A 25,841-nucleotide genomic window follows, 5' to 3' on the forward strand; every position below is an offset into this window, starting at 1 on the left:
CAAAGCAGAGACATTCTCCCTGATAACAGTGAACTTACCAGAAAGGATGAAATTAAAGCATTTGTGAGCATCTACCTGCAAATGGCTCAGATGGTAAAGCGTCTGCCTGCAATGCGGGAGACCCGGGTTCGATTCCTGGGTCAGGAAGATCCCCTGGAGAAGGAAATGGCAATCCACTCCAGCACTCTTGCCTGGAAAATCCCATGGACGGAGGAGCCTGATTGGCTATAGTCCATGGGGTCGCAAAGTCAGACACGACTGAGCGACTTCAATTTCACTTTCACCTGCACACAAAATCATTTGTAGATCCACCAACCTGAGTATATACTCATTCATGTTTGCATTCTCCTCATCTTCTGGGGTTGATCAGGCAACTTTGGGGACTACATTCCAACTGACAGAACAACTTTCTTGCCAAACTCCCCACTTCCAAAAGTCAGAGTCCTCTAATGCAGTGGGAAGTCAAAGTGTAGATTATGTGCCTTCAGAAGTTGCTCTCCTGTGTTCTCTGCTCATCCCTGTTCTTGATTAAGTCCATCATGCTTCCACATGCATTCTGCTTAAGTGCCCCCAGCAGCTCCTGAGAGCAGCTCCCTACTGGATGCTAGAGGAGAAGGGTGTCCTTCTTTCTTTCATCCCCAGGACACCACAACAAAAGGCTTATGGGTATACAGGAGCCTTTAACAAATTAGGATAATCTAATGGATTCACAGTTTAGAGGAGGAACTAAGCACTACATATAAGCCAAGAGGAAAGCACCCCCAAAATTAAATCCTTCATGCAGAATCTTTTTGCAGACATGCTCCCAGCTCACACCCAAGATTCAGCTCTCCCCAAATGAGTCTCCACTTTATTGTTTTTCTTTTTCCAGTTTTTGGTGAACCACCCAGCTTACAGGATCTTAGTTCCCCCACCAGAGCCCAGCAGTGAGGTACAGACTCTTAACCACTGGACCGCCAGGGAATTCCACTGATTCACCTTCTTTTAGTCTCCCCACCTAATTCCTCTCTCCCCTGCATAACACATACACACATACACACACACACCACAAGCATTTACCTCTGTATTTATTTCTATGTCTAAATATATTGAAAACTATGAGTTCACACTAACGTCTCTAATTCCAATCCTACACAAAGAGTTCATTCTATCTTTTTCTCTTTCTGCATCTCTAACTCCCTCTGTGACAGTAAGAAAACTGCTTCCATTCTCCTTACTTATTTGATCAATGTTGTTGTTCAGTCACTAAGTCGTGTCCAACTCTTTGCGACCCCATGGACTGCAACATGCCAGGCTTCCCCGTCCTTCACCATCTCCTGGAGTGTGCTCAAATTCATGTCCATTAATTCGGTGATGCCATCCAACCATTTCATTTTCTGTCGCCTCCTTCTCCTCCTGTCTTCAATCTTTTCCCAGCATCGGGGGCTTCTCCAATGAGTCAGCTCTATGTATAAGGTGGCCAAAGTATTGGAGCTTCAGCTTCAGCATCAGTCCTTCCAATGAATATTCAGGGTTGATTTCCATTAGGATTGACTGGTTTGACCTCCTTGCCATCCAAGGGAGTCTCTAGAGTTTTCTCCAACACCACAGTTCAAAGGCATTAATTTCCTAGATTTAACCCATTTTCTACCTTGGCTGCCCCTCCATCCTTAACTAAGATGCCCTTCTCTCCTCCATTGGGCTCCTTTCTCCATCCAGGCCCTACCGCTGTTGACACCACCTCCGTTCTGCATGGGAGTCCTGCACTGAGGCAGCCAATCCCCACAGCCATTTCTCCTCACCCTGCCCAGGTCTGCCACCTTCCACAGCACAGCCCTCCTTACTCTGCCTGGACTCTGATTCCTGAAACCAGTGCCCTGACTAATGTGGAATCTGTTCTCACCCCACTCAGGCTCTGACACCCTGTCCAAGGTCACCCTCCTGTGTGAAATCCCTCCTCACCCTGCCTGGGTTCTGAGTCTCCACGCTGTGCTCCCGTATCATGTGGACAGCCTCTGAAACCCACACCTGCGTGGACGCCTTCCTCCCTCTGCTTGGGCTCAGACACCTCCCCGCAAGGATGCCCTGGTCACTGCGTGAGCCCCCTGCACCAACCCCCACTCCGCCACACAGATGCCCTGTTCACCTCTCAGGCATTGGTACCCAGACCAGGCTGCTTATGACGCCCCATACCAGGCCACAGCCACGTGTGGACATGCTCCTCAGCCTGCGCAGGCCCTGATGCCAGAACAGTTTCCCCACCCCTACAGAGATGGTCTCTTCACTCAACTTGGGCTCCAACACCACTGCCAAGCCAGCCCCCTGCACAGTCACCCTGCTCACCCTGCGTGAGCTCTGACTGCCTGCACCAGACTACTTGCTCCTCCCCCATCCCACTATTCAACAAACACCCTCCTTGCTCTACCCACCTAATGCTTCATTTAGGACTGAATCGTTTAGTAAAGACAGGAAAGGTGGTACAAAAAACAGTAAGGGAAGAAAAAGAGCTAATTTTTATAAATTTCTCCAGCAAATAACTTCCAGACGTAATAAGCAGTACTGGACCTTAACCATCTAAGCTGGTTTCTGGATTCAGGGGCAGTTCACCAGCTGCCCTTGTGGCCTCAGACCACAAGGTTCACTGTCCCCATCACTACATGTGTGTCTGCAACTGACCCCAGCCACTTCACAGGTACCTGCAGCTCAGTGCACACAAAAAAGAGGTAAATAGTGACATGAAAGAACACACAGGGGGAGTAAAAGGGCAAAGTTTTTGCATCCAATCAAAGTTAAATTGTTATCAGCCCACAGTACCATGATAGAAGGAAGGAAGGAAGGAAGGAAAAAGGAAGATATGATGTTTTATGGAAGCTTCAGGGTAAAAATCCTGAAGCATAAACCTACAGTACAGTCACAAAAGATTAAGAGAAGGGAATCAAAATATACCACTACAGAAAATCATCAATTCACAAAGGAAGACAGCAAGAAAGGAACAACGGAACAACAGAACACAAAAAACAATTAGAAAGATGACATAGTAAGTCCTTATCTATCAATAATTACCTTAAATGTAAATGGATTAAATTCTCCAATGAAAAGACAGAGTGGCTGGAAAAAAAGCAAAACTCAACTATATATATTCTACAAGAAACTCAGCTCAGCTTCAAGAACACACATAGGTTAAAAGTGAAGGGATGGAAAAAGATACTTCATACAAGTGGAAGCCAAAAGATAGTAGGGATAACTATACATATGTCAGCAAAATAAGATGTTAAGCCAAATATGGTAGTGAAAAGCAAAGAAGGTCATTATATAATGATCAAAAAGATAACAATCATAAATATATACGCATTCAACATCAGAGCACCTAAATATATTAAGCAAATACTGACAGATCAGAAGGAAGAAATAGACAATAAATAATAGCAGGATACTTCAATACCTTATTTTCAACAATGGATCAATTATCCAGATGAAAATCAACAAGGATATGCTGGACTTCAACCATACTATAGACCAAATGGACCTAAAACAGACATCTACAGAACATTCTTCCAAAAAAGCAGAATATACATTCTTCTCAAGCACAGAATATTCTTCAGAATAGGCCAAATGTTAGATCAAAACTCAGTGTTCTTAGCAAACTTAAGAACACTAAACTTGTATCAATATCTTCTCCAACCACAGTAGCGTGAAACTAGAAATTAAGACCAGAAGGAACACTAGAAAGTTTACAAATATATGGAATTTAAACAACACAATCCTGAACAGCCAATAGTTCAAGGAAATTAAGAGGAAAGTTTAAAAATATCTTGAAACAAGCAAAAAAATGGAATACAACATACCAAAACCTATGCAAGGCTGCAAAAGCAGTTCTAAAACGGAAGCTTATAGTGATAGATAAAAGCCTACACTAAGGAAAAAGACATATCTCAAATAAACAACCTCACTTTATACTTCAAGGAACTGGAAAAATAAAAACAAATTAAGCCCAAAGTTAGTAGAATGAATGAAATATCTAAAGTCAGAGTGAAAAAGAGAAACCATAGGAAAGATCAACAAAACTAAGAGCTGGTATTAAAAAAAAAATAAACAAAATTAACTAAGAAAAGAAGAGGGAAGACTCAAATAAATAAAATCAGTAATGAAATTTGGGACATTACAACTGATCATACAGAAATGCAAAGGATCATAAGAGACTACTATAAACAACTGCACACCAACAAACTGGATAACCTGGAAAAATAGAAAAATTCCTAGAAACATGTAGCCTACCATGACTGAAACAGGAAGTAACAGAAAATCTGAAGAGACCAATAGCAAATAAGTAGACTGAATCAGTAATCATAAACTTACCAAAAAGAAAAGGCTCGAACCAGATGGTTTCCCAAATATCCATCCAACATTTTTTTAAAAAATTAGCAGCAATCCTTCTCAAACTCTTCTCAAAATTTCAAGAGGAGGCAACACTCTAGAACCCATTTTATAAGGCCAGCATTACTTTGATACCGAAGATGAAGATGCTACAAGAAAATGCCAGCATCACTGATGTATATGGATACAAAATTCTCAATAAAATACTAGCAAGCCAAATTTAATAACACATTTAAAGGACTGTACACCATGATCAAGTGTGATTCATCCCTAGGGTAAAAGATGGTTCAGCGTATACAAATTATTATCTGTGACACACTGCATTAATCAAATAAAAGGTGAAAATCACAGGATTATCTCAATGGATACAGGAAAAGCATTTGACTAATTACAACATCCTTTCAGGATAAAAACTCTCAACAAATTGGGTATGAAGGAACACACCTAAACATGATAAAGGTCATGTATGACAGGACCAGGCTAACATCATACTCAGTGATTAAAGGCTGAAAGCTTTTCCTCTAAGATCAGGAACAAGACAAGGGGGCCCACTCTCACCATTCCTGCTCAACAGAGTACTAGAAGTCCTAGACAGAGCAATTGGGCAAGAAAAGAAAATAAAGGTCATTCAAATCAGAAAAGAAGAAGCAAAATTTTCTCTGCAGATGATATGATCTTATATATAGAAAATCCTAAGAACTCCACACAAAAAAACTGTTAGAACTAATAAATCATTTCAGTAAAGTTGCAAGTTATAAAATAAACATATAAAAATCAGTTTCCTTTCCATATAACAATAAAACAACCAAAAAAGAAATTTAAAAATCCCATTCACAATAACACCAAAAACAATAAAATACTTAGGAATAAATTCAACTAAGGGGGTGAAATTTCTACATACCAAAAACTACAACTTTGATTAAAGAAACTGAAGACACACAAAAATTGAAAGCTATCTAGTGTTCATGGATTAATATTGTTAATTAATTGAAGAATTAATATTGTTAAGACATCCATACTACCCAAGCCAATTATAGATTCAACACAACCTCTATCAAAATCCCAATGGCATTCTTCACAGAAATAGAAAAAAAGGAATCCTAAGATTTGTGTAAAATAACAAAATACCACAAAAAAGTAATACCCAAAGCAACCATGAGGAAAAAAACAAAGCCAGTGGTGTAACACTTCCTAATTTCAAATTATATTACAAAGCTATCATAATTAAAAGAGGATAGTACTGGCATAAAAAGAGACACATAGAATAATGGAACTAAGTAGAGATCCCAGAAATAAGCTTCTGCATTTACAGTCAACCTATATTTAACAAGGGAGCCAAGAATACTAAATAGGAAAGGACAGTCTTTTCAACAAAACTCTTCAGTAGGAAAACTGATAATCACATGCAGAAAATTAAATTGGACCACTGACACCACTCCCAAAATTAACTTGAAATAGATTAAAGACTTAAACATAAGACGTAATATCATGAAACTCCTAGAAGAAACCACAGGGAGGAAGATTCTTAACATTGGTTTTGACCACAGTTTTTCAGATATCACACCAAAAGCACAAGCAACAGAAGTAAAAATCAACAAGTGGGACTACATCAAATTTAAAAGCTTCTGCACAGCAAAAGACACAATCTACAAAAGAAAAGACAACCTACAGATGAGGAGAAAATATGTGCAAACCATATATCTGATAAGAAGTTAATATCCAAAATATTTAAAGAATTTACACAACTCAATAACAAAACAACACACAAAAAAACTAAAAACAATTTGATTTTTTTAATGGGCAGAAGCACTAAATAGACATTTTTCTAAAGAAGACATACAGATGGCCAACGGATTTTTTTTTTTTTTTTTTTTTAAGTCACAAGCAACTGACTAACTTAGTATGACTCAAGACCACAAAGAAACCACTTCCATTTCATGCTGTTCTGATACCTAGGGTTGGGGCCCAGACTGCAAGTGTGATGCTTAGGACATATATGAAATGATGCTCAACATGACTAATCACCAGGGAAATGCAAATTAAAGCCACAAGGAGATATCACTGCACATCTGTTAGAATAACCAAAATTCAAAAGAAAAAAGATAACAAATGTTGGGGAGGTGTGGATCAAGGGGAATCCCTTGCACACTCTTGGTGGAAATGCAAATTGGTGCAGTCCTATGGAAAACAGTATGGAAGTTTCTTAAAAGATTAAAAATAGAACTACCATATGAGTCAGGAATTCCTCTTCTGGGTATATACCCAAAGGAAATGAAAACAGGATACTGAACAGATATTTGCACTCCCTTGTTTATTGCAGCATTAGTCACAATAGCAAGATATGGAACAACCATAGAGTCCATTTGCGGTGAATAGATAAAGAAGATGTGGTATACATATGCAAAAGAATACTATTTGGCCATGAGAAAGAAGGAAATTCTGCCATTTGTAACAACATGGACAGACCTTGAAATTGTTATGCTAGGTGAGAAAAGTTTGAGAAAGAGTAATACTGTATTTCATGATACCACTTATACATGTAATCTAAAAAAGCCAAACTTGTAGAAAAAGAGAACAGACTGGTGGTTACCAGAAGCTAGCAGGTGGAGGAACTGGGGAGATGCAGTTTAAAGGTGTAAACTTTCAATCAGTAGATAAATTAAGTTCTGGAAATCTAATGCCCCACACAATCATTAAAGGCATATCTTGGAGAAATCAGTTCTAGTTTCAGAAACCAGTTTCAGTTCCAGATAACCAGAATAAACGAATATTGCAACAAAGTTACAAGAATTTTTGGTTTCCCAATACATATAGAAGTTATATGTACACTATTCATGTGTACTAAGTCACTTCAGTCGTGTCTGACTCATTGCAACTCCATGGATTGTAGCCCTCCAGGCTCCTCTGTCCATGGGATTCTCCAGGCAAGAATACTGGAGTGGGTTACCATGCCCTCTTCCAAGGGGTCTTCCCAACCCAGGGATCGAACTGTGTCTCTTATGTTTCCTGCATTGGTTGGCAGGTTCTTTACCAATGAGCCACCAGAGAAGCCCAATGTCTACACTATACTGTACTCTAGTGAAAAACACCTTGAAAAATATACACACCTTAATTTTAGAATACTTCATTGCTAAAAAATATATTAACTATCATCTGAGCCTACAGTGAGTCACAGTAGTAATATCACACAGATGCTATAACAAATACAGTAATGATGAAAAAAGTTTAAAATATTGTGAATATTACCAAAACATGACAGAGAGACACCAAGTGAGCAAATCATCACAGTGCTGTTGAAAAATGGCACTGATAGACTTCCTAGATGAATGGATGCTACAAATCTTCAATTCATAAAAAACGTAGTATCTGCAAGTGTGATAAAAGGAGGTAAGCCTGTACACTGCTAAGTCGCTTCAGTCATGTCCGACTCTGTGCGACCCCATAGACGGCAGCCCATCAGGGTCCCCCATCCCTGGGATTCTCCAGGCAAGAACACTGGAGTGGGATGCCATTTCCTTCTCCAATGCATGAAAGTGAAAAGTGAAAGTGAAGTCGCTCAGTCGTATCTGACTCTTCGCGACCCCATGGACTGCAGCCCACCAGGCTCCTCCATCCATAGGATTTTCCAGGCTAGAACACTGGAGTGGGGTGCCATTGCCTTCTCCGAAGCCTGTATAGACAATATTATAAACTTCACAGTTGCTAACAGATTAGGTCTTAATTGTTCTCACCACAAAAAAAAAAAAAAAGAAATGACAACTACATGACATGACAGAAGTATTAGCTAACACTAGCTAGTGCAAAAAAATGTATCAAATCAACATTTTTTTACATCTAAACATTTACAGTTAATTAAATGTCAAATAAATGCCAATAAAATTAATTTTTATTAATTTATTTATTTAAATTGGTGGCTAATTATTTTACAATATTGTGGTGGTTTCTGCCATACATTGACATGAATCAGGCATGGTTGTACATGTGTCCCCCATCCCGAACCCCCTCTCCCACCTCCCTCCCTATCCCATCAATCTGGGTTGGCCCAGTGCACCATCTTTGAGTCCCCTGATTCATGCATCAAACTTGGACTGGTCATCTATTTCACATATGGTAATATCCATATTTCATTGCTATTCTCTCAAATCATCCCACCCTTGGCTTCTCCCAGAATCCAAAAGTCTGTTCTTTATATCTGTGTCTCTTCTGCTGTCTCGCATACAAGGTTGTCATTACCATCTTTCTAAATTCCATATATATATGTTAATATACTGTATTGGTGTTTTTCTTTCTGATTTACTTCACCCTGTATAATAGGCTCCAGTTTCATCTACCTCATTAGAACTGACTCAAATGCATTTTTTTTAATAGCTGAGTAATATTCCATTGTGTATATGTACCATGACTTTCTTTTCCATTCATCTGCCAATGGACATCTAAGTTGCTTCCATGTCCTAGCTGTTGTAAACAGTGCTGCAATGAACACTGGGCTACACATGTCTCTTTCAATTCTGGTTTCCTTAGTGTGTATGCCTAGGAATGGGATTGCTGGGTTGTATGGCAGTTCTATTTTTAATTAATTTTTTTTAAAGGAAAGGAATTCTCATCATTTTGCCCTTATACTTACTATCTTATTGCACATGTTGATAGCCAGGATTAGAATAGCCAGCCAATTGAAAAGAGGGGATATATGTACATGTATGGTTGATTCACTTTGCTGTGCAGCAGAAACTGACACAACAGTATAAAGCAACTCTACTCCAATAAAAAATAAATTAAAAGAAGAGCCAGCCGAGTAGCATTAGCAAAAGCAGTAAGAGAGTTTACCATACACCAGGTCTTGTTCTAAGCACTTTAAGTTTTTAACTTACTCTTTTGAACTGTGGTGTTGGAGAAGACACTTGAGAGTCCCTTGGTCTGCAAGGAGATCAAACCAGTCAGTCCTAAAGGAAATCAGTCCTGAATATGCATTGGAAGGACTGATGCTGAAGCTGATTCTCCAATATCTTCGCCACCTGACGCCAAGAGCCAACTCATTGGAAAAGACACTGATACTGGGAAAGATTGAAGGCAGGAGAAGAAGGGGACAACAGAGGATGAGATGGTTGGATGGCATCACCGACTTGATGGACATGCATTTGAGCAAACTCCGGGAGTTTGTGATGGGCTGGGAAGCCTGGCATGCTGCAGTCCATGGGGTCACAAAGAGTTGGACACGACTGAGCGACTTAACTGAACTGAACAGAATTCTGACAACTGTATAAAGTAGGAACTAGTATCCTCATTTTGCATATGAGAGAACTGAGGCAAACAAAAGTTAACTTGTCCAAGGTCAAAAAGCCAGAAAGTGGCAGACAAAATTTTGTGCCAAGGCAATCTGTCTCCTCTCAAGTTCATATTTGTTACCAGTACTGTTTACTGCCCATTATTCACCTATTTTGGTGGGACTGAGGAAGGGGAAAAGAAAAGTGTTAGCTTCTCAGTTGTGTGTGACTCTTGGCAACCCCATGGACTGTAGCCCCCACCAGGCTCCTCCATCTGCGGAAGGTGGGGGCAGGGTCATCCAAATTAATACGTATATCCCCCCTTCAAAGACTTATTTGGACTTGCCTGGTGTCTCAAATGGTAAAGAATCCACCTGCAATGCAGGAGACCTGGGTTTGATTCCTGGGTTGGGAAGATTCCCTGGAGGAGGAAATGACAACCCACTCCAGTATTCTTGCCTGGAGAATCCCATGGACAGAGGAGCCTGGTGGGCTACAGTCCCTGGTATCGCAGAGTCAGACACAACTGAGCAACTAAGCACAAAAAAGGTTTAAGTATTAAAATTTGAAGAAAGTATTACTCTGTTCTTCATTTTCTGCCTACCCAAACAGCTATTTTTCTACAGTCCCAAAAATCTTTGTATTGGGTATATGTTTAGACTCTTTAACTAAAATGTCCCTTGATTGTCTTCATTTATGTCTTTTAAGTGCCTCTCTGGCTACTAGGCAGAGAAGGCAACGGCAACCTACTCCAGTATCTTGCCTGGAGAATCCCAGGGACAGGGGAGCCTGGTGGGCTGCCGTCTATGGGGTCTCACAGAGTCGGACACGACTGAAGCGACTTAGCAGCAGCAGCAGCTGGCTACTAGGAAATCTGAGCAGTAGTTCCTAGAACAGCCCCACCCTCTAGTGGTCCCATGCTGCTATGCAGCCAGATAAAGCATTTACAGAAATCGCTTCAATGACTTTTTTTCCTGTAACAGGTGCCATGGCAGAACACACGTAAGAAAAAAAATTAAAAAGCAAACAAAACTTATGATAATGGGGGGGGAGGGAGAGAGGGACAAACTGGGAGATTGGGATTGACATATACACACTACTAAATATAAAATAGATAATAAGGACCTACTGTAGAGCAAAGGGAACTTGACTCAATACTCTGTAATGACCTACAGGGGAAAGAATCTAAGAGTGGATATATGTGTATGTATAACTGATTCTCTGTCATACACCTGAAACCAACACAACATAGTGAGTCAACTATATTTCAATAAAAACTTTTAATTTTTTCATTTAAAGAGCAAACAAAAGCATTCACAATGGGTCTTAATGCACTATTGTATTTAACAGTGGGTGACACTGATCCTAGGGAAGAACATTGTCTCAATGGACAATTACTTTAATCCTGACTCAGATGTAGTCTTTAGTATACTAGAGCTTTTTAAAAAAGAATGTATTACCCCCGTATCTTGAAAATTTTCAGAAAGGGACTGAAAATAACAATTCTCATTCTGAAATAAGTGCCACTCCGCATGATTTCAACCATGGTTGCTATGAAAACTCTACCAGACTTGAGGGACTTGCAAGTAAATGTAACTCTCTTCCTATTTCTTTTATATATATGTGTTATTTATTTACTTATTTTTGGCCACTCTGGGTCTTCATTCCTGCACGCAGGCTTTCTCTGGTTGCAGTTGAGTAGGGGATACTCTCCAGTTGGGGTGAGCGGGCTTCTCATTGTGGTGGCTTCTTTGTTGCAGAGCATGCGCTCAGTAGTTGTGGTGCATGGACTTCGTGGCCCAGTGACATGTGGGGGTCTTCCCAGATCAAGGATTTAACCCACGTCCCCGGCATTGGCAGGCAGATTCTTAACCACTGGATCATCAGAGAAGTCCTTTCTATTTCCTTTCTTTCTCAAGTGATTGATGGGGAGCTCATGAGTTCTAGTCACAAACCACATGTATGGTTAAAAAGCAATAACAGAAATGATCTTTCTTAAAAGCTAGAGAAAAAGCTAAACATAACTGAAGTGCAATATAATCTTAGCCAGTTCTGATAACTGAGACAGTAAGCCACCAAATTCATCAGCCCTGGGCTACAAGATATCCAGATTTCCTTTTCCCAGGCCATGGAGTCTATGTACTAAAGGAAAATTCATCTTCAACACTACTTTCTTGGGCCCTAACATTAACTGACTCTGGAGCATACAAATGAGACTTTCTGCAACTATGACAAAGCATTCAAGGAACACTTAAGGGCATGCAGCTAGTAAAAGCCAAAGTGAGAGTGAGTCATAAAAAGAAAAGCCCAACTTACTGATTCCTAGTCACACTTCTCTAAAATCACCGAGTATTTAATGAGTAACTACTACCTTGAAAGGTATATGCAAAGTACCGAGTAGATAAAAATGAAGACATGATCCTTATACCCAAGAGCTTACAAACTAGTTAAGAAGAGAATTTCAATAGCAAATTGAAATTTTCCTTCCCCAAAACAAGGAAGATCATCTTTCAGACTGAGAGGATAAGTAACATTCCATGAGCAGCACGTAAGCCATCCTTCCAGGACAGGAAGGGTGTTTCACCAAGCAGGTAGAGAAGGGAAGGAATTCTAGGCAGAGGGAACTGTAAGCATGCAATGCCCACGGTGCTGACAGCATATGAAGAATCAGTGTGCTGAAGTAAACTAAGTGCAAGGGAAACCTGAGAGTTGAGGATGAAGTGGTACTTTGGACATTAATCTGAAGTGAAGGAAAATTGTTAAAGGCAATTAATGAGTAGGGAAGAAAGGGCACGAGCAGGGCTTGGTTTCAGCCCTGGTGTTCTGGTGGCAACACGGAAGCTGAACGGAGCTGAGGCAGCTAGAAGCAAGAAGACTACCTAGGTTATCAGAATGGAGGAAGGGAGTGGTAAGAAAAGCTCACCTGACAACCCTGAAGGCAGATGTCAATGTCTGAGGGGGTTTGAGCTGGAAAAAGATTATCCACGTTTTCTGCCCCAAAACCCCCTTGAAGTTCAGGATTAATGTTTTTCTATCCACGATGCACATGCTAACTCACTTCAGTCGTGTCCAACTCTTTGTGATGTTATGGACTACAGCCTGCCAGGCTCCTCTATCCTTAGGAATTCTCCAGGTAAGAATACTGGTCAGTTGCCATGCCCTCCTCCAGAGGATCTTCCCAACCCAGGAATTGAAACTACGTCTCCTGCATTGAAGGCAGAGAACTGAACCCCAGTTCAATTCCTGGGTCAGGAAGATCCACTGGAGAAGGGATATGCTACCCACTCCAGTATTCTTGGGCTTCCCTTGTGGCTCAACTGGTAAAGAATGGGCGTGCAACGCGGGAGACCTGGGTTCCATCCCCGGGTTGGGAAGATCCCCTGGAGAACCTGTACCCATTTCATTGAAAGCATGGAATCTTAAACCACTGGACCACCAGGGAAGTCCCATTATGAGTTAAACTGAAAGAGGCAAAAGAAGCACTGGTATCATTCTGATTCATCTCCTGTGACAATCACTAAATGACAACTCCAAAATCCTGGCTTCCAAAGTCTGTGACTCTCACTTTGGTTCTATCACAAGCATTGATTCCCTTTATTTTTGCCAATCATAGTTCTGGAATATGAAAGGTGGCCTAGATCACGAAGATAACTTGAAGCAAATGAAATTAACTGTACCAGCAAATAATTAAAACAAACGGTCTCTACAACAAGCCTCTGTGGGTTGAGAGCCATGAGGACAGAGGTTGAGCCTTCACCTCTTAAAGGCTCCATCTCTTGAAAAAGAGTTAATAAAGTCTCCTTTTATTACCTATTGGCCCACCTATATTGGGTCAATTAAATTAAAAAGAAAAGGAAACAAGCAAATGAAAAGACAAAAGAGACGCTACCTTTTTCCGTACTTTTAATTACCATTATTGCACCAATACAGCATACATATGCTTTATATACATACATCTTAAACATCATTCTCAACTTTTCAGCAATTCAAATACATAATATATTATCATCTTGAGAATACAAAGAACACAACATACAGGAAGATTGAGAAAATAGGTTCCCAGTAGTTATTAGTCACTAGTGATTCTATAGACTTTCCTTCTAGTGTTTTCTATTGGAATTTTTAAATGTCCTGCCATGGCTCTGTAAGAATAGAGCTGCCTGGAACGGGAAGCAATGAAAACAAAATGGACCCAAAGTTTTTTAAAAAGAGTCAAGAAGGAAATCTAAGAGAGAGAATCTATTTAAAAACTAAATGTAAGGACTCTCTTCAGCCAGTAATATCCAAATAGGTACTAAGGGAAGAGGTGAGATCCTCACATTCACTCTCAAAATTGCCCCCTGACAAATCAGATAGCTGGAGCCCGTTCACTCAAGAGCGGGACCCCTTCACAGCGTTGTAAAAGGAATGGTGGGCAGAGGGAAAGTGGCAGGGGAGCTACTTGCTTCTCACATACCCCTGGTGGCAAGTATCACAGCCCTCATCCGGGCAAAAACTATCACAGCTAAAGCCATGGCTCTCCAGCTTCCTTCATCAATGACAATACATGTAATATAGCAGCTTTCTGCTGAAGAGCTGGTGGATTCACAAAGTAAAATGTTTATGAAAAGGGGCCAGATACCCAGGCAGCAAGGCAATGTGGGTACTGATCAACAGTTAAGTGCATTCAACCTCTCTACTCTACAAGTGAGGTTAAAAACCCCAAACCCTTTAAACTTTCAGTCAAATAATGGGGCCATAACAAAGTAACGCCGGGCTTCAGAGGCAGCAGCAAGATGGAGCTGCAAGAAAGTGACTGCTTCTCTAGAATATAACTAGGAAAACACAGCCCCTTGAGCCTCCTTCATCCAAAAGACAACCACTGATCAAAGATGCTGCACTGTTTGACAGACACAAGAGTGGAAGCGCCACCAACACAACCCTCTTATCACAGGAAGGGACGTGTAAACGTTTGCGCTAGAGGGTAAGGGGGCTGCACCCACACCGGCTGCTCACTCACAGGACAAGCCTGGGGGAGGGCACACAGCAGAGACCCAGGACGCAAGTCTTTCCTCACACCTACCCCCTATCAAAATTCTGAATCTGTAAACACTGAGGTCAGTCTGTCCATTTTTAGAGTCTTCGGCTAATGGAAAAGAAGTTCCAAGGTTTTTGTCTCCCCTGAAATTGCTAGAAAGGGCTTCACAAAGAGGCATGCCAGGGTCTTGAGATAATTCTGAAATAAGAATTTAAAGATGGGGAAAATTTTTAGAGATGGTAGGGACTATTTCCCCCTCAGAGACCCTGGCCTTTTGAGCCCTGTAGAGCCAGCCACAAGCATCATTAAGACCCACTACTTCCCTGCCTTGACAGGGAACAGGAGCCGGGAAATACTTTCTTGGCTGCACTCCAAGGAACAGCACAGGAGGGTGACACCACCAGCCTGAATGCAATGGAGAAGCTATGAGAACGATTGTCCAGGATTTTGGTTCTGGGGAGGGAAGCGGCTCCGAGCCCCCCCTCTCAGATTGGTGCCCTCAAAGTCATTATTATTCTTCACGTCTCTCTTGAACATCCCACCAGTGCTCTTCAGAACTGGACCCAGTTGGATGGCTGTGGTGCCTGGTTCGGAACAGAGCTGCAAGAGAGAACAGAGACAGCCAGAAGCATATTAGGATAGGGACTCCATTCTTAACAGTTTCCAAGAAATCTCTGCCCAGAATTCCTGAAACTGTACTTCAGAGCAATTGTGCTCACCAAGCCCTGCATCAGGCTACCCAAGTTCCATCCTGCCTGCGTGTGTGCGTGCTAAGTAGCTTTAGTCGTTTCCAACCGTTTGTGACCCCATGGACTGTAGCCCACCAGGTTCCTCTGTCCATGGGATTCTCCAGACAAGAATACTGGAGTAGGCTGTCATTCCCTTCTCCAGAGGATATTCCCAACCCAGGGATCGAACACACGTCTCCTGTGTCTCCAGCACTGCAAGCAAATTCTTTACCACCAAGCCAATGGGGAAGCCCAAGCTCCATCCCATAGTGATCTTATGCCACCATCCCAGCACTCCTGCACTCCTTACCTAGAATTCCTGCCAAACACCATGTATGACCTACAGATGCCCTGCTTTCCCAGATCAGAGATATCATTACATTGGCACACATCACTGATAGACCAGTTGAGAGGATGGTGGTTTCCCTACATTAATACCTGGATGCAGTGCTGAAGTCTCCCCACAAGTCATTGCTTGCAGAAACTGGAGCTGGTGCTGGTGTCGTGATAGGAGCAGGAGAATCCAAATCTAAAAGGATATCTGAGTACAAGGTAAGAGAAGAAACAGAAACAGGGAAACATAAACTTGTATTCACACAAAAACCTACACAAAAGTTCATGGCAACTTTACTTGTAATAGCCAAAAATGCAGTCAACCCAAATGTTCTTCTGTGGGTGAAACATACTGTGGTACATCCATATGATGGACTACTATTCAGCAATAAACAGACTATTGATATATATCAAAACAACCTGATGAATCTCAAGGGAATCATGCTGAGTGGCAAAAGTCAATCCCAAAGGTTATATACTGCAGGATTCCATTAACATTCCTAAGTGACAAAATTAAGAGATGGAGGACAGATTAGTGACTGATTGCCAAGGGTTAGGAACAGGGGTGGGGGTGAAGAGGGAGGAAGGTGTGGTTAAAAATGGGGGACACAAGGAGTCTTTGTCCTGGTGGAACTGTTTGGTGTCCTGAGCCTGGTGGTGGATCCAGGAACCTACACCTGATAAAACTGCACAGAACTAGAGCTGACCCTTGAACAATGTGGGTTTGAACCACATGGGTACACTTATGCATGGACTTTTTTCAATAAACACTCAGTACAGTACTACATGATCCGTAGTTAATTTAATATACAGATGTGGAACCACAGATATGGATAGTTGACTGTGAAATCATACACAGATTTTCTACTGCACAGGACAGGAACAGGCAAGAGATCAGTGCACAAAAGCTCTGCATTGTTCAAGGGCCAACTGCACACACAAATGAGAATACCTAACCATGAAGAAATCTAAGGAAGATAGGTAGACAGTCTCACTGTCAATTCTGCAAAATGTTACCATTGAGGTTAACTGGATAAAGAGTACATGGGATTTCTTATTTTTTACAGTTGCATGTGAAACTAGAATTATCTCAAAACAAAAGGTTTAATTTTTTAAAAAAATAAAAATAAACCTTAGATATTATCCTCAGTGCCTTCTGGCAACACTTAGCAAACGCAGCAGCCTAGAACCACTTTTACCTCAAAAATTCCAGAAAGAGAAAGTCTGCTCCTATAAAAAAACACTTATAATTGATTAATGATATAATTTTAAACAAATAATATTAAGTTATAATTAATTAATGATATGTTATAACTCTCAGATTCTAACACTAGGTTCTCTAATCTCAGGAAAATTCCTTTTCAAATAAGTTATAACTTTCAGATTCTAACACTAGGTTCTCTAATCTCAGGAAAATTCCTTTTCAAATTCTAATTTCTCATCTTTTAAACGGAAATGACTATATCTCTTCTTGTTTCCCACTAGACAGTAAGAACAAAAATGTACTCATAAACCCAGATGTTGTCTAATTTCCTCTCAACTGCCCTGTGAAGAAATGGAAAGGATTGAGAAATAACATTCACTGAATGATAACTACATGCCAAGTACTGAGCTAAGCGCCATCACATCATTTTACCCTCAGAGTCCTGAGCTAAGTTCTACATCTCCATCTTACAGGTAAGGATACGAGACTCACAGAACCTAAATGTTACCAAACACATCCAGATAAAAACTAACAGAGCTATGACCATAATCTTGGTCCATCTGACTCCTGGGCCTACTAGCATTTCACCAAGGTCCAATGAAGGAAACAGTCTTTTTAATATCTACCCATTTTTAGCCAAAAAATCAACCAGATACCATGACTCTCAGCTCACTAGAAAAGCTTTAATCCCTTGCTGAAGGCTACCAGAGTCAACTTGTCAGTGCCAAGTGCCTTTAAGAGCAAAACCACTGACACTCTCTTTGGCAAACAGGTTATTACCAATAAAACCCTAAGCTATGATTTCTCAAAGTTAAAAGTACTAGAGAGATTTACCTGCATCACTACCTCCATGATTGGATTTTGGTATGGGTGGTGGAGTGACATGATTGCTGATGGCAACTGAGGAGGATGGAGGGGGAATTGTGACTTTGCCTCCAGGTGGCGGTGGGAGTAAGCTGAGGCCCCCGGTCCCTGCAGTCTTGGGCTTAGAAGTACCTCCTTTCTTGGTTGTAATGTTCTACAAAAGAAAAAAAGGAGGGTGAGAAAAAGAAAGAGAAGTCATAGGCTTATGGAAATACAAGGAGAGGTGAGGGGAACCATACTCACCCCAATACTCAACTTGATGGTCTGCCCTTCCTTGAAGCCCAGATCCAACTTGGGACGACTATCCATTTCTTGAGATTCTTTGGAAATCTCAGATTCCTGTTTTACCCACCTTCAATAAAAGGGCACATTATTTTAATTAGGATTCCCTGAGAGCAGAGTTTGACAAATCAATCTGTGGCTAACTTATGTGAAACATGATTCCAGAAAGCAGAGTAAGGGAACATCAGACGTAGAAAGGAAAGGAAGAAAAGCCAAGGAAGAGGACAACTGGAGTTCAATACCACTGGGGAACTATACACAATGGCAGACTAAACATGTCCCTCCACGAGAGAGCACCTGGCCACCAATTCCCAGCCCTGTGATTGAGGACCACCTCTGACGGGGCAGGCCAGCTGCCCCCTCACTGAATGGGTGGCTTTCCACAACTTCAGAAAGTTCTGAGGCAGAAAAACCTGCCCTTTTCTACCAGTGTCCATGGTGCTATTCACCACAGCTAAGCCAAAAGCAAATGGGCTGAAGAAATACCGCAAGAGGCACAAAACATGTCAGTTACATGGAGTGACAAATCTGGCACGAAACTCCCCACTATCTCACAGAAAGCCCTGCTATTACTGTTATGCCCCTCCTCAGCCCCCTAAGAGCTACGGGCAACTTCCCCAGAGGTATAAACAGCAGCATCTTCCCAAACCAGTGTACAATGGGTTAAAAACATATTCCAGCTATAAGGATAGAATAGATACAAAGATAATGGAAGAAAACAGTGAACGGGACAATCACAGTCACAAGACCTAGTCTACCAAGTAATGAAAGCAGGAGGTAAGAGACAGTGCCCACTCAACGGAGGGGCAGCATTCCCCACACACTCAACCTGGTAACTCAGGACACGCTTCACTCACTTGAAGTGATCTTGCAGAGAGACATTGAAGTCAAAGGCATCACCCCGATCTGAGAAGCCAATGCCAATGAAAGCGCTTCGCCCTGTGAAAAGGATAAGAATCCTCCCAACAGGAAGCATGCCTGGGGCAAATGCTACTCAATGAAAATATAATAGTTACCATAACTAGACAACCTCTGTGAATGTAAAAGACTCTCTGAGAACTAGCAAACTGCATGCAGCCCATGGGCCAAATGCTGTCAGAGCTTGTTTTTTTAAATAAAATTTCACGAGAACAAAGCCATGCCAGTTTGTCTAATATTATCCACAGCAGCTTTCACACCATTGTGACAGAACTGAGTAGCTGCGAGAGCCCATGTGGCCCAGAGATGTTTATTATCTTGTGTCTTTAAAAAAAAGTCTGCCAGCCTCTGACTGGAAAAAAGATGCCTGCCATAAACACAGATGAGGTAAAGTAGTCCCACAAAGAGCCCTGCAACAATGAACAGGCAGTATTTGCCAATTCTTTGGTTAGACATATATTCTGATTTATTTACGTCTACTTTTAATCACCTCTTGAACCTGTGTTTATAACTATTACAAATAACATGTTAATCCTTTTCCTCTAGCAACTGGAGTTAACTTTGGACAAAGAGAAGAAAAATTTTAGTAAACTGAAGTAAGATAAATGCACTGGGACACATTTCCGTTGATGTGCATTAACTATTTTCCAAATCTCAATTCATTCAAAATCCCCAATCCCTTACCAGTTCCATCCTGGATCCGGATTACAAAGTAGCGGCTGGAATCAGTCACTGTCTCCACGGCAATACCAGGATATTGTTCTACTGGTGCCTGAGCAAAGAGTTCCCCTGACAGGTAAGAAAAAGACTTCTTTAAGCAAAGGAAGCAAAAAGTCTAAAATTCAATTAGCAAGTATTTCCACTCCAATCCACAATCTGAAGAGATTCATAAAAGAACACCAAACCAACATCCTTAATATGGTAGAGGGTCACGAGTAGATTACCTGAAACTTTATCCTCGAGTTTGATATAAGCAACCTTCCCTTTTGAAGTGATTCGGAGGCGACCAGTCCAATCGGGTTGATCTAATTTCCAGTCAGATGCCCTAGGATAGAAAAATGGAAAGTCTCAGGCCTCAGGTCTATGTCTTTAATTTACCGAAAACCTACACACAATCATTTGCCATATTTCTATTTCCCTGTTCTGAATTACTTACTCTTTCTGCCTATTAAATAATCAAAACACTAATTCATAATTCTCTCTACAAAGATGCCTCAGGTTACACACAGTCCAAAGCAAATAGAAGAAATGTTACTACTTAAGTCCAATAAGTATCAATAAAAATATGTAAAATTACCCAAAAAAGCAATTTAAAAATGTATCACAATGACACTATTTTCATACTGAGGATAGTACTTTATATAATAGTATTTTGCTGATCAGGGAACAACAAAGCCTACTAAATGAAATATACTGGGTAACAGAAGCCTCCCAAATCCCTAAATGTATTATCTTTCACTGAATTCAACCAATATTTACAGAGTGTGTATTAAGTCACAGGCACTATTCTAGGTATTTGGGATACAAGAGGGAACAAAGTTTAAAGCCGTCAGGAAGCTTACAATCTAACAGGAAATAGATAATAAAAAACAAACAATAGATACGTAAAATCATTAATAGCTCAGAAGGTGCTAAATGCTAAGGTAAAAAGAAAATCCCAGGGCAGAAAAAGGAGCTCAGGAAGATAGTGGGAGAATGAATAGGTTGCAGCTTTCAAAAGGGTGGTCAGGGCAAGCCTGACTAACAAGGTGAAATGTGAGCAAAATGTGAAGTGAGAGTTACCCATGCAGATATCTGGAGGAAAAGCATTCCAGGTGTAAACAGCTGGTGCAAAGATGCTAAAATGGGAGCAGGCCTGCTATATCGCCCTCAAGCAAGGAAGTCGCTGTGATTAGAATACAGAAGGAAATGAGGTGGGAGAACTAACTGAGGGACATCATGGAGGGGCTCACAGGCCACTCTAAGAACTCTAGCTTTTAGTCTTAGTGAAGGAGAAGCCATTAAAGCAGAAATGTGACATGATCTCCCTTTTATCTCAAAAGGATTACTTTGCTGTGCAGAGCAGAGATGCAGCAATATGAACGCTAAAGCTGGGGATTAGCTAAGAGACTACTGTAGTAATCTGGGGGAGTCACCATGGTGACCAGGAAGAGAAAGGAGCACAAGTGACTAGACGATGGATATATTTAAAGCAAAGGCAGCAGGATTTTCTAATGAATGGATGCAAGGTAGAAGAGAAAGAGAGACAACAAAGACCAAGTCAAGGATGACGCCAAGGTTTTTAGCCTGAACAGAGGAGTTGCCAATAATTGAGATGAGAAAGACTACAGATAGAACATCTCTGGAAAGAAAGATTAGTAGTAGTTCAGCATTGGCTCGGTTAAGTCTGAGATGTCTAATAGATTTTCAAGAGGAGATACAGAGCATACATGTGAATACATGAAGCTGGACTTCAGAAAGACATGTAGATTAGAGATACAAATGGGAACATTACAAAACACTGAATACTTATAATCTGTGTTCTAGATGAATTTGAATGAAATCTAAGACATTTAAACATGAACCAATTTTACAAAACACTGCATTTGTGATTCTGTTTTGCAAGCAGTGTGGAAAAGGGAGGGCAAGGTAAAAGTTAATAACTCATCCCGTGGGAACCTAGAGACTAACACCTGCAGTTAAGAAGGTAACAATAAAGTATATCTGGGTAAACATATGTTTAACAAGATGGTAAGTAAATGGTAGACAGGAAGACATGAAAATTTAAATTAGGACAAATTCTGAACAGGATTTTACAACATACATCTTCATCATGCCCTTCTCTCTTGATGTCCTGTCTCAAAGACCCCCAAGTACCTGAATCTGATCCAGTTCAGAGCATGCTCTAGAAGTCCTTATCTATTAAATTTTTTGAATAAGTCGTTACTTACTCCACTCTTCTGTCATGAGGTAGACATAGTGTGAATGGGCTACTGAAAATACTAGGAACAAGTTTACCAGATGCACTTCTTTGGACAGGTTCCTCGGTTTATTTGTATGTCTGGTGGCCAATATTTAACAAATTCTCAGTAAGTGAATGGATATTCACGCAGCAGCTTCCCCCAGCCCTGAACCTTAACTCCTCTCCAACTCCCCAGACCTAGCCAGGGGTACTCTTGATTTTTACTGGTCTTCGAAACGAACTTCACATATTTTCATCTACCTTGGCAATAAATCTTACAGCAGCTATGTGGAATAGGCATGAAAGCCTACTGTGTTGTTGCTGTACATTCACTCAGTCGTGTCTGACTCTTTTGGGACCCCATAGACTGTAGCCCAACAGGCTTCTCTGTCCATGGATTTTCCCACACAAGAATACTGGAGTGGGTTGCCATTTCCTTCTCCAGGGGATCTTTCCAACCCAGGGATTGAACTCGCATCTCCTGTACTGGCAGGGGGATTATTTACCACTGAGACACCAGGGAAGCTCACTAAGATACCAGGGAAGCTCACTAAGATGGCTGGAGATTGAAAAAACTACTCTCTCTAAATGAAGAAAAGGACAATAACACAGTAACAATCCTTAACTTCAAAGTCCAGTATTCTTTTCATTACATTAAAACACAGTGTAGGGTTAGTAATGATTTAGTTGAGGAAAAGGGTAATCATAAATAAAATAAGGTTTTACAGGTTAAGAACCATTTTCTAATCGTTTATAAGTTTCCCACCAACCCATTCTCCTTCTATAAATCTGGTCAGTGAAAGTCCAAGAAGTGACAGCTTTACAGGTGAATCGACAGTTTATACAGGTGAATCAAAGTCAATTATTCCCTCTCATCTCAAAGAAAGCATTTCTGATTCCTATAAAGTCCAGTTTTTCCTTTAACAGCAGCCTAGAGGATAAATCATGCTCATAATATAAAATGACTTCTGGTAAACAACAAAAAAGATTACACAAAGACAGAAAAGCACTATTTATCAAGCACCTGTTCCAGGAGTTATTATGCCCATTCTTGTGAAAACTGAAAGAATCTCACAAAGTACATAATATTATACTCATCTTTATAGATGAGAAAACTAAAGTTCAAAAGATTTAAGTGACTTGCCAGAAGTAACCCAGCAAATAAATGAGACTCACAATTCAAATTTAATTCTGCTCTCTTCACTAACAGTGGTTGATATAAAAAGCCTCTTGTAGGATAAAATGTCACTAATAAGCATGGAAAACATAGAATGACAAGGAAAAGGGTAAGAGGAAAATTAAGAAATTGCTTTGACGGCTCAGTGCAGTTAACTGACATAAGAATGAAGGATAAAGTTAAAATCAAGACAGAGAAAGCAGATGGGTAAAAGGTGTTTTTAAAAGCGTGAAGCAGAAGAAAAAGGCTTCCCTGGTAGCTCAGTCAGTAAAGAATCTGCCTGCAATGCAAGAGACCTGGGTTCAATCCATGGGTAGGGAAGATCCACTGGAGAAGGGAATGGCAACCCACTCCAGTATTCTTGCCTGGAGAATTCCATGAGTCTGGCAGGTTCATGGAGTCGAAAAAAGTCGGACTGAAAAAGAACTGAAACCCACTTCAATGTTTCATATCTTTAAGGAAGTCTTAATACCTAAAGTTAGGGGTCATCAGCTATTTTACCTTATTTGACAGATCGATCAATGCTAATTTAAGTGTAACCTATTCTTTTCAGTCAACATTTACAGAGTCTCCACTATGTGCAGGAAACTGTGCTAGATCCTAGAAAATGTTTAAAAGATCTTCTAAGTTTAAGAAGACCTCAAGTTGTTCATAGTCTAGTCTGGAGAACTGGGACAACAACCAAAAAATTAGTACATTGAAGGAAGGCAAGTGAGAGAGTCAAGAACAGGTACTACGGAGGCACACAGAGCACACCTAAGCCAGAACAGAAAGGTCAAGGAAGGCTGGCTTGGGAGAAGAGGTCTCAGCTGACTCACAGGTATTAGTCCCTGTGACTATCATCAAAAAGCATGTAGAGTCTTATTCACGGTCAGCAGGGGTCTGATTGAAAGCTTGAAATTAGGATTACCTTTTAGGGTACAACCCACAGGATCTAGTGCACAGGTCAGCAAGCACAAAGATACTGATTCAGGATGAACGAACCTCTGATAAGGAAGTACAACATAAGACACAGGGAGAGGGTAATTTTTAAGCCGAGGTAACAAATGCCAAGAGGAAAATCATGCTGGTGATGTGAGTCAGAGAGAGAAATCAAAATACTATATTTATAGACTGCTTTACTGTTTACTAAATTCTTTTTAGGAAATTCATTTTTAATTATTTTTCACATTTATTATGATTTCATTTAACCCTCCAAAAACTTCTAAAGGTACATAGCTAGAGCAGGTTTTATTATCACCCCCTCCCTTTTTTTTTTTTTTTTTTACAGATGAGAAAACTTAGGCTTGGAGAGGCTAAAAGATTTGTGTCAAATCACATAGCTGTTAAATTGCCAGGGCTCACACTCATATTTTTTAACAGGTAACCCAGTGAGTTGCAAGTTAATTCTTTGGACTGCATGTCCGTAACTTTTGACAGCATCCTCAGGCCCTCATAGTCATTGGATTACAAGATGGTTAGTTAGCCCTCCAGATAAAATGCTGTGTTAACTCTGAAAGCAAAAGCTACATGAGAACAGGGAAGGAAGGCTTGAAAATACTGTAGTATCACCTATACTATAGTATATGGTGGATGACTGTATTTGGTGGCAAGACTGAACTGCACAAAAGATAAATTATCTCATCCAGAGAGGGGCCTAAGACACAATAATCACCAACAAATGCGCACCAGGTATTGGAAATGGGGGGTACGGGGGCAAGGAGGTAGGGATGGGACGATAAAGGTGACAACTTGAAGGACGCAGGGATGAGCGAAGGGAAAGGTGACTGGCCAAGGCGCAGACACGACAGGAAGAGAATGAGGAGCAGATGGGTAATCCAGAGGGGTCCGGGGGGAGAGCGGTGGGAGGTTACAGGATGGTAATCGTTTTATTTTTTTTTTTTTTTAAGAGGCGGAAACAAGGATGTCGGCAGTCCAGAGTGGGGAAACAGCAGCGGAAAGGGTGACAAAAACCCAGGTGGCCAGGCTAGCAAGTTAACAATCCAGAGGAGGCAATGGCAGGGACGGGCGGCCTGCTACCTGAGAAACAAAGTGTCAAGCCTGACCGGGTAAGCGCGTGCCACAATGACTCGAAGTTAGTACCTGTAACCGCGGTTGGAGGCCCGAGGCGGAATCCGGTAAACGCTGACGTCAGGCTTCACACACAGTACAGACTCGTACTCCAACTCGGACGCCATCTTGGCTCTGCTCGCAGGGCCGCTGGGGGCGGGGCGTCAGCGCGGGGGCGGGACGTAGAGCCGGGGAGCTGAGTTCCAAAAAACTTCCGCTGACGCACTTCCGCTGACGCTACTTCCGCGAGCGTTCGGCCGGCGTCCTGAGATTAACCTCTGTTGGCGCGGGTTACGGAAGCCATGTTGAAACCTGGAAACGGTGAGGTTGCGTGAATCACCATTTTGGGTAATGGCAAGGATGCCCTCCAAGTGCGTGATTCACGTTAAGGATATCTCCATCCCCGAAAAGCGAGGAGAAGAAACGCCATCTTGCTCTCGGCAGGTACCAGCAGTGCTCTGGGAGAACGACTACCATTTTGAAGCCTGGCGAATTTTTTTCTTGTAAGAGTCACTTCTTAACCGTAGTTTTCAAGAGAAAAGAGGTATTCGCGGGTCCGTAATCCCAAACTGGATACCTAAAGAAAGAGGAGAGTGAAAAAGTTGGCTTAAAGCTCAACATTCAGAAAAAGAAGATCATGGCATCTGGTCCCATCACTTCGTGGGAAATAGATGTGGAAACAGTGTCAGACTTCATTTTGGGGGGCTCCAGAAT

General features: G+C 41.2%; 1 protein-coding gene across 1 annotated transcript; it reads right to left on the reverse strand.

Annotated features, from left to right (window-relative positions):
- Positions 1-13,502: 13,502 nt before the first annotated feature.
- NECAP1 (NECAP endocytosis associated 1) lies at positions 13,503-25,316 on the reverse strand. Its single transcript, XM_005908314.3, has 8 exons — positions 25,161-25,316; positions 19,905-20,005; positions 19,645-19,749; positions 18,900-18,981; positions 18,004-18,112; positions 17,731-17,914; positions 15,798-15,900; positions 13,503-15,231 (listed from the first exon to the last, which is right to left on the reverse strand). Exons 1-8 carry the CDS (start codon positions 25,253-25,255, stop codon positions 15,183-15,185), a joined length of 828 nt encoding a protein of 275 aa, XP_005908376.1. The 5' UTR covers positions 25,256-25,316; the 3' UTR covers positions 13,503-15,182.
- Positions 25,317-25,841: the final 525 nt, after the last annotated feature.

The sequence above is a fragment of the Bos mutus genome, chromosome 5, assembly GCF_027580195.1.
Source record: "Bos mutus isolate GX-2022 chromosome 5, NWIPB_WYAK_1.1, whole genome shotgun sequence".
Taxonomy (NCBI): domain Eukaryota; kingdom Metazoa; phylum Chordata; class Mammalia; order Artiodactyla; family Bovidae; genus Bos; species Bos mutus.

Bases quoted from the DNA above. Each gene is read 5' to 3' on its own strand.
- NECAP1 (XM_005908314.3), bottom strand. From the start codon at position 25,255: ATGGCGTCCGAGTTGGAGTACGAGTCTGTACTGTGTGTGAAGCCTGAC. The intron at 18,982-19,644 runs GTAAGGGATTGG...TCCTTTTCACAG, and splicing joins CCGGATCCAGGATGGAACTG to GGCGAAGCGCTTTCATTGGC. The intron at 15,901-17,730 runs GTAAATCTCTCT...CCTTGTACTCAG, and splicing joins TCATGGAGGTAGTGATGCAG to ATATCCTTTTAGATTTGGAT.